Source organism: Maniola hyperantus, chromosome 13 (assembly GCF_902806685.2).
Source record: "Maniola hyperantus chromosome 13, iAphHyp1.2, whole genome shotgun sequence".
In the NCBI taxonomy this organism is placed as follows: domain Eukaryota; kingdom Metazoa; phylum Arthropoda; class Insecta; order Lepidoptera; family Nymphalidae; genus Maniola; species Maniola hyperantus.
Window position 1 is genome coordinate 2974963 of NC_048548.1, and position 15424 is coordinate 2990386.

Sequence of the window (15424 nt, forward strand, 5' to 3'; positions counted from 1 at the left end):
CTGCAAATGTTCATGGGCGACGGTAATCATTTAACGTCCGTCTGCTCGTTTGCTCGCAATTTCTATTCTTAAAAAAATTGCTGGCTATACACGCAAGGTCCGCACGTGCCGCACTTATCATCTTACAATGATGAATCGAAAGACTTTCATCTTACCAGAGGCACCAAAAATGCAGAAGAGGAATGTGGAAATGACCTCGCGGCTTGTCCGTATGCGATCAGCCATAAATCGAGGAAAAAAATCAATACTCTGCGAATATCCAGCACAATAAATTTCCGGTTTGAAAATAAAGGCAATCCAATTAAACCCTAATTCTGAGAACTGTTTGATACCAGAATAGTTAACCCTTTACCCAAGTTACTTCTCAAAATAGCAACCTAATCCCCAGATAGGATAACGGGATAGAACCGGTCCAAAGGCCCTTCTTACATTACGATACTTACAGACGACTAGTATCCTACGTGAGTCTCGAAGATGAGTCGCTGAGGAGTATCTCACGTACATTTTTATGGTGATTCGCACACTTCGCTACCGGTATCCTACGCGTCTACTACAGTCTCGCGATATCCACCTTGTTGTCGCCCCGCCCGCACGTCGCGTCTCCTACGAATCTCGGCAAAATGGCGGCGGATCAGCAGTTTCACATTAAAATTCAAGAAGAATTCTTTGTTTTTAGTTGCATAATGTACGAAACTCGAGTAGCGAACATGTATTCTACTGGCACGCAACTGAGGTATCGTCTCTTGCGAGTATCGCAATGTATGAGGGGCCGTGCCGAGGTTTCGGTGCACATGTACCCAGCGGTCATGAACATTGAACACTATCAATAAGCTGTTTAATCTTGAACCTATTCGACTATCGTATGATAACGATGACGCCAGGCTGCACCTTAGATTTTATGAACTCCGAGTACAATTATTGCAAGGTTATCTAATAAATAATTTGTTCTAGTTATTTATGATTTATGCCTGTAATCTATAAATTAATTATCACAACTATCTATTATATTTGATCGTACAAATCAAATCATATAAAAAAAGAAAAGTGTACGTTGTGTGTATGTGTGTTAGTATCTTTTTAGGGTTCCGTACCTCAAAAGGAAAAAGAAACCCTTATTAGGATCACTTTGTTGTCTGTCTGTCCGTCTATCGTGTCAGTCGAGAAAACCTATTAGGGTAGGTACTTCCTGTAGACCCTAGAATCATAAAATTTGGCAAGTAGGATTGGTCTTACAACACAAGTTAAGGAAAAAATCCGAAAACTGTGAATTACTGGTTACATCATTTTAAAAAATGTGTTCATGAGCAAATATTAGTATTTTTAAATTTTTAAATAAGATTACCTAATATACCAAGTGGGGTATCAAATCTTCATATACCTACCTAATACGAGTAACTATAGAAAAGGCGTTACAAATAGAGACCTAGAAAATCAGAGGTGATGACTTGGCTATCTCCAAATCTTTACATAGAAGTGGAAATATGTTAATTGGTGTAGATAAAAACCACACAATATGATAAAACAAATATTTACGGCAGACTTTGTTGATGATGGCTCAAACTTGAACGCGTTAGCCCGTGATAAGAGAATACATTAACATTCATTTGTGTTTACACATACACTACATTAAGCTTAACGCGCACGTGATATCATTTTGGCCTATTTATTAGGTACTAGATGATGCCCGGACTTCGTCCGCGTGGATTTAGTTTTTTAAAATCCCGTGGGAACTCTTTGATTTTCCGGGCTAAAAAGTAGCCTAGATGTCACTCTCCAGGTCATAAACTATACCCATGCAAAAAATCACGTCGATACGTTGCTCCGTTGCGACGTGATTGAAGGACAAACCAACAAACAAACACACTTTCGCATTTATAATATGGGTACTTAGTGATGAGAATTTTCAAATAATGATGATAATGATAACCCTCGAAATAGTTCAGTTTTTCAAAAATACCTATTTTCGATACATTTTTCAAAAACTAGCTAGTTATGTATGCGCATCAGTCTAAACGCTAATAATAATATGCTTACATAATACATTGTCCATTCATGTTTCGCGGAATGTATGACTAGCTTTTAATAACATAATATCAAAACAGCACAAAATATAGTTTTGTGTGTGAAAAATTCCCACGTAGCGCAGTTGCGAGTTGCGACATATCGCAACTCGGTTAATGTAACAATATGATATAAGATCATCAGTTTTATATAACTCGGTATACCTACCTAACCTATTGACTATTTGTATTGATCTATGTCGTCTAATTTATATTATACTAGCTGATGCCCGCGATTTCGTCCGCGTGGAATTAGGCTTTTTAAAAATCCCGTGGGAACTATTTGATTTTCCGGGATCAAAAGTAGCCTTTGTTCTTCCCCGGGATGCAAGCTATCTCTGTACCAAAATTCATCATAATCGGTTTAACAGGTGAGCTGTGAAAAGCTAGCATTTATAATATATATGTTATGTTATGTTCATGGGCGGCGGTAATCACTTAACATCAGGTGACCCGCCTGCTCGTTTGCTCGCTATATCTATTAAAAAAAAAAAAATTAGTATGGACTAGCTGATGCCCGCCACTTCGTATGCATGGGTATAGGTTTTAAAAATCCCGTGGGAACTCTTTGATTTCCTGGAATAAAGAATAGCCTATGTCACTCTCCAGGTCTACCCATGCAAAAAAATCACGTTGATCCGTTGCGACGTTAATAAAAGGACAAACCAATAAACCAACCAACCAACACATGCATATAATATGGGTACTGATGGTACTGTGGTATAGTCATGTTCTTCATTATGTATCGAAGACCATTAATAAAACCTATGTACTATCCGTTTCCCCGGACACCCCGAAGTCCACCCTGGTTGGGAGGTCCGGGATTCGATCCCGGGCATGCATGTTTTAAGTAACTACTTATATATCACTTGCTTTAACGGTGAAGGAAAGCGTCGTGAGATAACCTGCACGCCTGAGAGTTCTGCATAATGTTCTCAAATGTGTGTGAAGTCTGCCAATCTGCACTTGGCCAGCGTGACGGACTATTGCCCAAATTGGCTATAGCGAGTATATTATACAGGTTTTATTTATTATTTATTTTATTTTATACTTTATTGCACACAACACAAGTAAACAAAATAAAAACATACATGGATCTTAAACTAACAGCTGTAGCATGCAAAGACGGTCTTATCGCTAAAGCGATCTCTTCCAGGCAACCTTTGACGAAAGGAATCACGAAAGCACGGGTTGGTGCGGCAACCGAAAATAGCCCTAGGTATATTATCCATATCACCATACTCCATACTAATATTATAAATGCGAAAGCGTGTCTGTCTGTCTGTCTGTCTGCTAGCTTTTCACGGCCCAGCCGTTGAACCGATTTTAACGAAATTTGGTACAGATATAGCTTGCATCCCAAGGAAGGACATAGGCTACTTTTTATCCTGGAAAATCGAAGAGATTCCATGGGATTTTTAAAAACCTAACTCCACGCGGACGAAGTCGCGGGCATCATCTAGTATTACTATAAATTAGACTACGTACAGGTTTTCTTGATAAAAACAATAAAGAAAAGAGAATGCGTTCGGTACTTTAGCACTCTGATCGAAAATAAGCATTCTAATTTCTAATTCAAAAGTTTTTAACAGTTACAATTGGCGACCCTCCAAACCAGTATGATTCGATTGCAATTACATTTCTTCGGTTACTAACGCAAAGATCTCCAATTTATATGTTTAAACTACCTGTTGCCCGCGACTTTGTCCGCGTAGACTACACCAAACCCCTATTTTACCCCCCTTACGGCGGTTACTCACTCATCCGATCCGAGTCCGTGAAAATACGTTCCTTTTTGTTTTGTATGGAAGCTTATGACATAATCGCTGGTATTCTCACGGATGACAGATAGAACTCGGATGACGGAAGTGCAGTGCGTAATCGCTCTTAGTGATTGAATTTTCAAAAAATACTTTCTTACCGAATATCTACGTCATAGTAGCCCAGCGGCATGCCTTTCAACCCGATTCGTTCAGTAGTTTGAGCTGTGCGTTGATTAAGATCAATCAGTCAACTTTTCCTTTTATATATTTAGATAAACAATTCATTTCTCAGAAGCTTATTGGCTGACTGAAATCGTTTGACACAGCATCTGGGTATCAATTAAAAAACCGGTTAAGTGCGAGTGGAACTCTCACACAAAGGGTTCCGTGCTATCCTACAAGAAGTAACTGATGTAACCACTAATTCACGATTTTTCTGATTACTTGTGCCAAAGGCATTGCTGCGGGAAGTAACTATAGGTTTTGCTTCCCTTGACGGGTCTTGCCAGACAGACAAACAACGTGATCGTATAAGGCTTCCTTTTTTCTATGGGGATACGGAACCCTAAAAACTATTTTAGAATAAATGTTTACATCGCATATCTACTTCCTGGCATTCGCTACCACATCAACATTCAGTAGAACGTTTAGACATAAATACATGCGTATTTAAAAACGGAGACTTCAAACTACGACACTTGGGTCACAGAGCACTTGGGTCACACTTTTAGAACGCTATCTCTTCTATTATTATGCGTTTTGTATCTTCTATCTTCCTCATTAACGAGCACGAATTATAAATGCGCCATTTTTAACCTTATATGAACGTAACATGTCTAAACCTAGTTCATGATCATGATATTTCAACTATACCTATTCGGCACTTTGTCGTCATCTTGCTACACCTAAACCTAATTAGAATTCATGTACAGTGCAAGTAATACCCTGTACTGGAGTGCTGAGTCATAGCATCTGGTATTTTTGTCCATATCGTGACTCTACACACCATTGTTGTTGATACCTACTTTAATATGTAAAAATTGTTCCACTCTTTTTTAAAGTGCCCCGTAAACCGCCAAACATGTTTGTCAAACACGCCGTCAATCAAATTTGCCAAACACGTAGTTTGTTTGACAAACACAGCTGTACACCTTCAAGCATGTTTGACAAACAAATTTGCCAAACGCGTAGTTTGTTTGACAAACACGTAGTTTGTTTGACAAACGCATCAAACACGACCGCAGACGTTCAAATAATTTGACAAACATGTTTGACCGTTTACGGGGCCTTTATTAATTTCGATCGAGTAAAACATATAAGTACGTATGTACTCGTATTTAGGGTAGATTGCTACTCAAAGAAAACCTATAAGCAAACTCGTATATATAGGCGCCATCTCCACGCACGAGAAAATCGCGACGATAGTATCGCCCTGTGGAGGGAGAGTAGCTCATAGAGTTTGTATAGTACGCCGCAGAAAGTAATGTACGTTTCGGTTTTGTAGAGCGCTGTCTCTGTCATTCATACCTATATGACGTTTTGTCGGTCTCAATAACAGAGACAATGCTCTACAGATCTGCTGTCTCCTTCTAAAGGTCGATGTACATTACTTTCTGCCGCGTACTGTAACGAATTTTGTCACACGGCGAGACTATAGACCGCGATTCTCCCGCCCATGGAGATGGCGCCTTAAGTTTCTAGACCGAGCAGTTTGAACTGTACGATCGTCGATCGTCTAGTCGATGTGTCAGGTAGTTTTTCCTTTTATTTGTATAGACATAGGTGATATAATTTGTTATCCTTGTCCACAGACAGTGCAACACGGCTTTCCACACAGAGCGTCAGCGCTCGCCTGGGACCCTTTACTGAGGTTGTCGGCGCTCGGCACAGCCACTGGTGCCCTTAAAGTGTACGGCCGACCTGGCGTCGAGCTGTATGGCCAGCACACCAACCCTGACTCCGCAGTCACACAGATACATTTTATACCCGGTAAGTTTCAAGGATAAGCAAGCTGAAGTGATAGCGGGCACTGAACAGGTCATATCTGTCGCAGTACTGACGGCTGAAGGAGCAGATTTATGTTACCGCGTACCGCGTATCTTTGTGTATGGGTGCTGCTAGACCGACGCGAGCGACGGCCTGAAGGTGGCGGGAAACGGGTGGTTGAGGAAGGCTGAAGAAGTATATCTTTCTCTTTGTCCCGCTATCTGTGACCTTTTCACGGCCCACCCGTTTAACCGATTTGGAGACTTTTTGGCTACTTTTTATCTCAAAAAACAAAGGGTTACCACAAGATTTTTAAAATCCACGCTGATAAAATCACGTGTGATGCACTTTTCTTATACTTTCTTAGTTTACCCTTAGAGAAATTAATTCAAATTGTGGATAGCCAGAAACATTTATTACATTTATAACATTTTTTTTTTCATCTGTATACCTATATAAAAGGAAAAGCTGACTGACTGACTGATTTATCAACGCACAGCCCAAACTACTCGACAGATCGGACTGAAATTTGGCATGCAGATAGCTATTTTGACGTAGACGTCCGGTAAGAGAGGATTTTTGAAAATTCAATCCCTAAGAGGGTGAAAAAGGGGTTTGAAATTTGCATAATCCACGCGAGCATAAGCTAGTTCAGCAAAAAGTTTTCACATTTAGGACATTCAGTATTTCAAATAGTTGATGTATGTGCGAAAAAATTAGTAGTCTGCAGTTTACTAGACCGTGTCCGCAATCCGCGAATCAAATAGTGTAGTAACCGCACCTAACGTAGCGTACACGGTTGGTTAGAGCTGCTGAGTCTAAAGTACAATACAACGTTTATATATTAGGCCTTGGTCATCAAAATGCCGATATTTGTCTTACTCGGGTCTTTAACAATGGCAAACATACAGAACAGGAATTTCCACGGCGATCTTACGCATACCAAAAGTTTAGTTGGAATCTAACATTGTGGCTAATTCTCTTGTACACAATCTCTAAACAAAACTAAATTGACACGTCTAAATCTATTGCTATCCCTTTCATAATGTTGCTTGCGGAAAAGGATAGCACTAGATTGAGACCTGTTAATTTAGTTTAGTTTAGAGATTGTGTACAAGAGAATCGGCCCCAATGTGTATTTAAGAACACTTTTACTAATGTAGTACCCAATTATTCTTTGTATCTAGTTAAAGTATCGATATCTAATCTAATCAACAACGCCCAGCCCAAACCCTAGATGGCAAGTTGAAATTTTGTACGGAGCTACCCTATAAGAACAAAGAATAAGACCAGATTTTTCGAAATTCTCACATGATAAGAAATAAGAGGATTTATATTTTTGCCGAGCGAAGCGAGTGAATTTTTTTTCATGTAAGCTGAACTCTTGGCACTTGATATGACCGAGGTAACTGCCAGCTCTCCGATCCCCCGTGGACTTCGTGAGAGGGTATGACATGTAACAAATCATTATACTATTTTGAGGGCAGCGCCACGCGAAGCCGATTGCTTCCCTACAACATTGTTATTAAGAATTCATCATTATTGATTGCAGGCACTGGGCGGTTAATATCACTTTGCGACGACAACAGCCTACACCTGTGGGAGATAAACGAGAAGTCCCTCGTGGAGCTCAAATCCCACGCATTCGAAGGCAAAAACAAAAGGATATCCGCGCTATGCGTGGAATCTTCTGGGAAGAACCTCCTCATGGGCACCGAGGGAGGAAACCTTTACACTCTCGATTGCAACGCCTTCACGATCCACGAAGATGTTATTTACCAAGATGTTGTTATGCAAAAGTAAGTAAAAAATACTTTCGTAAAGCTGAATATATAAGGTTGAATAGCAAGATTCAGTTAATGTTTGTGTCTAATCAAAAAAAAATTCGTTTTCCTGGGTTCGATTCCTGGCAGGGATTTGGAATTTTATGATTTCAAAATTTCTGGTCTGGTCTGGTGGGAGGCTTCTGCCATGGCTTACCAGTTACCACCCAACCGGCAAAACCGTTCCGCCAAGCGATTTAGCGTTCAAGAGCTAACTTGTAAAAGTAGTAAAGTAAAATATTCGTTAATGTACACCAAAACCAAAACCATAGAAATATAACAAAGATGTTTGCAAGTACAATAGGTAATAAGTTGTATCTGAATAAATAAAAAAATTGCTAAGATATTTTATTGCTTCAACGCGGTGTGGTTGCGGTGTGTTCCCCGAATCGTACCACAGACCTACAAATAGGAAGCTGAAGTCAACCACTTAGGCTATCACAGCTTTTTAAAAGCTCTTATATCACTACTTGTTTTCCCAGTTGCCCCGAGGACTTCAAGCTAAACCCTGGTGCTGTAGAAGCGGTGTGCGAACACCCTAAGGTCCCGAGTCGAATTCTGATCGGCTACAACAGAGGACTAGTAGTGCTCTGGGACCGCGTCACGTCCACGCCCACTCATACTATTGTGTGCAACCAACAGCTGGAGAGCTTGTGCTGGAATGACGAAGGTAGACAGACAAAAAATTACTAGGAACTAAAATCTTAATGTTTTTTTTTTTTAGAAAGAATATTAGCCATGTTAAATGACAAATATTCCCCTTTTCTCTCCAAATAAGCGTAAAGCTTGTGCTAGGAGTAGGTACGACAATAGTGCAACGGGCGGGGTTTAAACCGTCGACCTTTCGGTTTTCAGTCCACTCCTTTACCCTTTGAGCTATTGAGGCTCTAATGTGCTATCTCTAATCCATTGAAACAGACAAATCTGTATAATGGTGCAACATGCGGCATGCGATATGCACCGACCTTATAATACAAAATAGAAAAATTTAGCTACCGTTCATTTCCTGAAGATGCTCTGGTGTCGGAGTGAAACGTGCGTTTAGCGTGTTGTAGTGGATCTGTGTGGTGTTGCGTGGTGGTGGTGCGTATTGCTTGTTTGGTGGGTAGCTTTTCCTGTATGTTTAGCAGTGGGAGGGTACATTGTGCACGGCGCATGTTGCATGTTACACCGTACATATTTATTGTTTCAGCGGATTGTAGCAAATTAAGCTTTTGGTTCCTTGTATAAAACAGAGCAAAATTACATAATTAAATATTTTTTTTGTCAAAAAGTGACATCAAAAGTTACTACAAAGTATGGTACCTACTACAAGCTTTGTTTAACTCAGTTTGAATTAAAATGGTTCCTTTTCTTTTGTTCATTCACTATCATAAAATCATTATTAGGTTTCTTAGACTGCTGAGTCTTCTTAAACCACCGTCTAAGAAATAATAACCGTCGTTTTTAGCAACTAGCATGCCTACGGAAGCCTACTTTATGCAAGTTTTGGCACGCACTGAGCCAGTATTTCATTTGTACCTATTTCTGTTCCAGGAGAACACTTCACATCATCACACAACGACGGCTCGTACGTCACATGGGAGGTCGCGAGTACGGCCAGCGATAGACCTCTGAAGGAACCAGTTACACCATATGGACCTTACCCCTGCAAGTCCATCACCAAGATCCTCAACAGAACTAGTGTGGACGGCGAAGAGATCACCATATACGCAGGTGAGCCAGTAAATGATATGAAGGTTCTTCTGCCAATGTTAGACCTTTAAGGTACCATTAAGGAACAGTCTCCGCTCCGCTTTGCTTCAGTTGACAGGCACCCTTAATGCATGCTTAACCTTAATTAAGTACTTAATCGGGCCGATTCTCTTGTACACAATCTCTAAACTAAACTAAGTTGTCAGGTCTAAATCTAGTGCTATCCTTTTACGCACGCAACATTATGAAAGGGATAGCAATAGATTTAGACGTGTCATTTTAGTTTAGTTTAGAGATTGTGTACAACGGAATTAGCCACATTGAACGATTAAGTGTTTAATTTGCCTTCTGGTTCGAATAGCTCGGTAAAATTTGCCATAAGGCGTTAATTTCTCAGTGAAATTTGCCTCACGACCTTGAGCCGTCCATTTATTGTATAGCTGTCCATTTTTTCAGGTGGCATGCCAAGATCGCCTTATTCAGACAAATACACAGTGACAGTACAGCAGGGAGAAAAACATGTTGCGTTCGACTTCACGAGCCGTGTAAGTATATCTGCTCTATATACAGGGTGTGACCAGAACGCTGGCAAAAACTGAGCGTTATTGTTATACTACCTAAACACCATCCAATACCAATAACCATTTGCCTCATTTTGTAGTTTTAGGGATTTAGTATTTTCAACCCCACAATGTGTAGGGTGAAAAACTCGGGTCAATGCGGCGGCTTGACGTCAAGTACATTGTTTTGTCTTGCTTGATTAAGCTTATTGACGGTCGCTGCATGCAGCTTGATGCCGCGCCCGTCAAGTAGCTTGAGTCAGCAAACGTCACTTTTCTCATAATATCTCGAACACTGTCCGAACGTCCGTCGCTTAAAGCAAAAATATAAAATGCAAGCGTCAAACACGTAAATGCAAGCATCAAGCAAACATTGTAAACGGTTAAAATGCTTGGTTTAAGCGAAAATCTATGTGGTCAAGTCGCTTGACCGTCTAGGAAGCCCATTAAAAAGGAGGATGCGTAAACTTTAATCAAAGTCTCTTCATTTTAGGTAATCGATTTGTTCACAACTACACCCGTCCCGCCCGACGGGGTGCCGTTACAAGAAGAAAGGCCGGACACGCCCGCTCAGATACAGATGCAAACCGTCAACCAAGTTGCAGCTGCTTTGGTTAGTACTATTTTCCTGTTTGATTATACATATACCCCCTGTATATGAATTAATTAAGATAATTTAAATTAATAATAACTTTAGTCTAATTAAGTTACTAACGTAGCTAATAAGGTCTACTGTTACTAACAAATTATGGATGAAATATCTGAAAATAAAATTGTTTATTATTATCCCAAGACTTCGGACATCCTGTATAATCTGTCGGAATTTTATTGAGTTATCCATTTGTTAAATATTTCAATTATTTTGTCTTACTTTAATCACTTTGGATTATAAACATTGAATAAAGATTGTGCCATTGAATTGAATTGAAAATTAAACTCGCAAAATTTTAAAACCTCGTTAGTCAGTGAGTGTTATGTGTGTGGCTGTGGATGCAGTTGAAATCCTTGAGAGTGACTTTGTAGGCGCGAAAACAAACCGCTAAAAGTCCAGTAGGTCCAGTCCAGTTCCAACGGGATTTTTAATAATCTTAACTACTCATTCATTACTATTACCACTAGGTACGTCATTATCTTACAAATTCCACAATCGAAAATCAAAAAGTGTACAATAGTACCCAATTTGAATATGACGCGTAAAATTGAACTCCTCACGCGCCATTTTAACTTTTTGTGTCAAATTTCATGTCAAAAGTACGATTTTAGTCCTTATTTTAAAGGTGAATAATACATTTTTTTTTTTTTTTTTTTTTTTTTTATTTATAACAAGCGTAGGTACACCAAATATTTACATTATTATTTTCTCGCCAAACTGGTGAGCCAGTTTGTTGGCGAGCTGGCGCTCCTTAAAAATAACTATAATCTACGTATTAAATTGTACTTATGTATGTAAACTTATATTCTAACTTATAAACTTATACTCAGATTAAGGATTGATCGCTGCAGCGAAATGAACGCTTTAGAGATCAATCCTCAATCTGAGGTAACAAACAAAATAAACTAAAATAAAAAACAAATAATGATAATAAATTAAACAGTAAGGGGGTCCCTAAGGAAGTGTTCCTTTAACTTTTTCTTAAGCACCCCCTCACTGACCTTATTCTCTTCCCTTAACCACTCTATGCCGTTGTAAATTTTAGGTACCAAATATTCACTTAACCTTTCACCGTAGTAGTTACAGACTTTGGGTAACATGAATCTTGTCTTCCTATTACTTCTAGCGTTAACCCTAAGCTTCGTGGGGTTTTTAAATTTTTTTGAAAAATAATGTTCTCTAGCTATTAGGTAATCTACTTTACTATGTACAGGCAATATTTTTAGATCTTTAAAAACACATTCATAGTTCCCTTTATACTTTTTTTTCTCTTTTTTTCCTAGAATGTGTTTTAAAAGTCTAATTTGTAATTTTTTAATTTCGTTTAGGTAGGTACTAAAAGTTCTTCCATAAATACTAAGGCCATAGTTGATAACTGAGTCAGCAAGTGCGTAGTATACAACTAGTTTTGTACGTTTACTTAGCACTCGATCGAGATGATAAAATGATGATGATATTTGACATAACAGTTGACCCATAGTTAAAATGGCGGGTGAGGAGACATTTTGTACAGACTATAAATGATTTAAGTTTGAGTTTATTCTATCCTCAGGTGGTGTTAGTAGAAGAAGAGCTCGTGGTCATTGACCTCTGCGACGACAAGTGGCGCCCTCTGCGGTTGCCGTACTTGGTGTCGGTGCACGCATGCGCAGTTACCACCGCGACACTGGTTGACAATGTTGCTGACAATGTCTACGACAATATTGTTGCTGCAGGTGTGTGAATCCTAATAATTGGGTATTTTCCTACTTTTGAATTTGATAAATATTATTAGTTTATTACTAGCTTATGCTCGCGACTTCGTCCGCGTGGACTACACAAATTTCAAATCCCTATTTCACCCCCTTAGGGGTTGAATTTCCAAAAATCCTTTCTTAGCGGATGCCTACGTCTTAATAGCTATCTGCATGCCAAATTTCAGCCCGATCCGTCCAGTAGTTTGAGCTGTGCGTTGATAGATCAGTCAGTCAGTCAGTCAGTCAGTCACCTTTTCATTTTATATTCGTTTATTATTTATTATAAACTAGGATAAAAATAATGACGTACACTGAAAAACAAAATCCAACAAAGATTTACAAATTTACAGGCATTTTAATTTTGGAGTGGGAGGGTCTTCTATCCCTTTCTCGCAAAACGAAAATTTGTATGAAACCGCACGAAGCTACTATGGCATTAGTAAGGTGTGACGTCAAAATGCTATATCGCTATCTCTGTCTATTCAGAAATATTGAAATGCTTATAACTTTTTTGTTATTTAATCGATTTAATTAGTTTTTCAGTTTACGTCATTATTTTTATCCTACTCTAAATATATAAAAGGCAAAGGTGACTGACTGACTGACTGATTGATCTATCAACGCACAACTCAAACTACTGGACGGATCGGGCTGAAATTTGGCATGCAGATAGCTATTATGATGTAGCCATCCGCTAAGAAAGGATTTTTGAAAATTCAACCCCTAGGGGGGTGAAATAAGGGTTTGAAATTTGTGTAGTCAACGTGGACGTAGTCGCGAGCAGAAGCTAGTTTATAATAAAGTAATAAAAAAATTTGGGTCAAATACCCAATTTATCACATGTATTGAACTGTATTACTCTCCTCAGGCAATAAGCAAACCGAGAACGTATACTCGGAGAGCCCGTGGCCGATCTCCGGCGGTATCGTGGAGAGTCCGGAGCCGTCGGAGCGGCAGATACTGCTGACGGGCCACGAGGACGGATCCGTGCGGTTCTGGGACGTCACCGGCGTCGTCATGACTCCGCTCTATAAATACACCACTGCTACGCTTTTCAGGTTCGAATTCTTCTTAATTACTGTGGCTATAGGTATAGAGTAATGCGGTACAATACTACCACTTAAATTACGCCGATGTACCTGCGCAGAAATGTTATTTTTGAATGGCCCGAAAAATAAGTCAACCAATAATAGCGTGCGTTCGTCCGCTATTGGTGCATACGCGCCATGTTTTGAACTCACGAATTATAAGCGAGATAGCATCTTGTTCTTGTGTTATATTACTGGTTACTATTAAGTGGTGATAGGCTACGCTGGCCATATAAGATCAAGTTTGTACAGCGGACTCGAAGCGGCGGCCAGTAAAATTGATTGTGTATGACTCTAACCCCCGTCCCGTCGCGTCGTCGTGTCTGATCGTGTAAACCCTGTATTTGTTAGAAAATTACTTATAAGTGTCGCAAATTGCTGTTGCGCTGGAACCATGTCTCATTAACATCGAAATAACGTCATTTTGACGTCAGCCAAAATAAAAACCGTCAGCTCGAAACTTCAGTCTAGTGCTGACGTCACTAAAATGGCGACCACGCGCATTATCAATTTGCGGGACTTATACTAGGATAACAAAACAAACAGAGCGATGGTGGATTTAATATTAACTTTTAGATTCTACAGAGCTTGTGATTGAGTTATGTCAAAATGCGAGCGTACCATATTTTCCAAAAAGTAATAATCATAAAATCAATTAAGAAAAAAAACCTATCTTCATGCCCATGAAGTCACACCATGTTTTCGTAGTGTTACAAAACTAGAACAGCTCCATAGACTTTTCTATTAATTTGCCAAAAATACTTGTTTTCCATACAAAAACCTTAGTATAGACCTGAGCTAGCGGTGTTAGGCTTGCATCAAGTGTAGCTAACCGTTTCATCTTTTGCTTATTGCTTACTATATTCGAAGTGGCCTGAAAAGATCGACTGCGAGGTAAAATTATTGTTTTAATTCATTACAAAGAAACCATTTTATCGGTGTGTTTAGATTAGTTGCATGGTAGGACCCATATAGAATCATATCAAGTTTTTTCCACGTCATCAACATGACATATTTGGCCATCTTCAATATAATAAACTGACAACATTCTTTAGTATAAAAGTAGATGTGATGACGTACCAAAAGTGAGTGAAAATAATTTTCAAATCTGAATATATAAATGGAAAGATTACTGACTGACCGACTGACTGACTGACCGACTGATCGACTGATCTATCAATGCACAGCTCAAACTACTGGACGAATCGGGTTGAAATTTGGCATGCAGATGCAGATAGCTATTATGACGTAGGCACCCGCTAAGAAAGGATTTTTGAAAATTCAACCCCTAAGGATATAATGAATATAGGTGTTTGAAATTTGTGTAGTCGACGCGGACGAAGTCGCGAGCATAAGCTAGTTGTAATATAAAATTGTGGTCTTCAAACTACATAAGTAAAATGTTTAAAGTATCTTTCCACACTAAAATACATATAAAAACAAACAGTTCTAATAAATATCGGTACAGTACCCGTCAGTAAATATTATATCGAGCTTTAGAAAGAGATAATCGGCATCGTAGAACGTTGTCTCTGTCGTTGAAACTGACAAGTTTGTAAATATATGTAATGTCATACAGGTATGAGTGAGTATCTCTTTCTAAAGCTCGATATGTAATATATGCTGCTGATAACTGTACTTATTATTTGAAAGATGGGTATTAAAAATGATAGAGAGCCCGCGATGACCAAACCTTCGTTATTTTATAAAAGCTGAAAGTTTCCCTGCCTATTGTCCCCAAGGGAGAAACAATTCGAACATCGACTATGAAGTTTGGATCATGGTTGCTTTGGCAGATAACAGGGAACTAAGGTGTAAAAAATATGACTTTACTCTTTTCCGAAAGATTTTATACACCATGATCTAAACTTCATATTCGCTGATTGTTCCTCCCTGTGTTGGAGACAATACGCAGAGAAACTTTCAGCTTTTATGAAATAACGAAGGTCTGGCCCTCGCGGGCTCCTCTTAGTCTATGACTTTTGTATAAGTATTAATTTTAAAAGGATTTGAGTCAGTAATAAAATGTGATTGTTATAATATTATACTTGTGTCTTGCAG

The 15424-nt window shown here is 39.1% G+C and overlaps 1 protein-coding gene across 6 annotated transcripts in view; it reads left to right on the forward strand.

Annotated features, from left to right (window-relative positions):
* l(2)gl (LLGL domain-containing protein l(2)gl) overlaps positions 1-15424 on the forward strand; it is a 58946-nt gene that overhangs the window by 25481 nt on the left and 18041 nt on the right. For 5 of the 6 annotated variants that reach the window (XR_011237439.1, XM_069502468.1, XM_069502469.1 and 2 more), the window contains exons 3-11: positions 5635-5812; positions 7362-7608; positions 8115-8302; positions 9169-9348; positions 9784-9872; positions 10381-10500; positions 12092-12254; positions 13144-13333; positions 14234-14257. Coding sequence is in view for 5 of the 6 variants with exons in the window: in XM_069502468.1 (XP_069358569.1) it covers positions 5635-5812; positions 7362-7608; positions 8115-8302; positions 9169-9348; positions 9784-9872; positions 10381-10500; positions 12092-12254; positions 13144-13333; positions 14234-14257 (1379 nt within the window). In the remaining variant the exon portion in view is untranslated. The remainder of the gene's footprint in view (positions 1-5634; positions 5813-7361; positions 7609-8114; positions 8303-9168; positions 9349-9783; positions 9873-10380; positions 10501-12091; positions 12255-13143; positions 13334-14233; positions 14258-15424) is intronic. The other variant, XM_034974614.2, reaches the window with a different exon arrangement.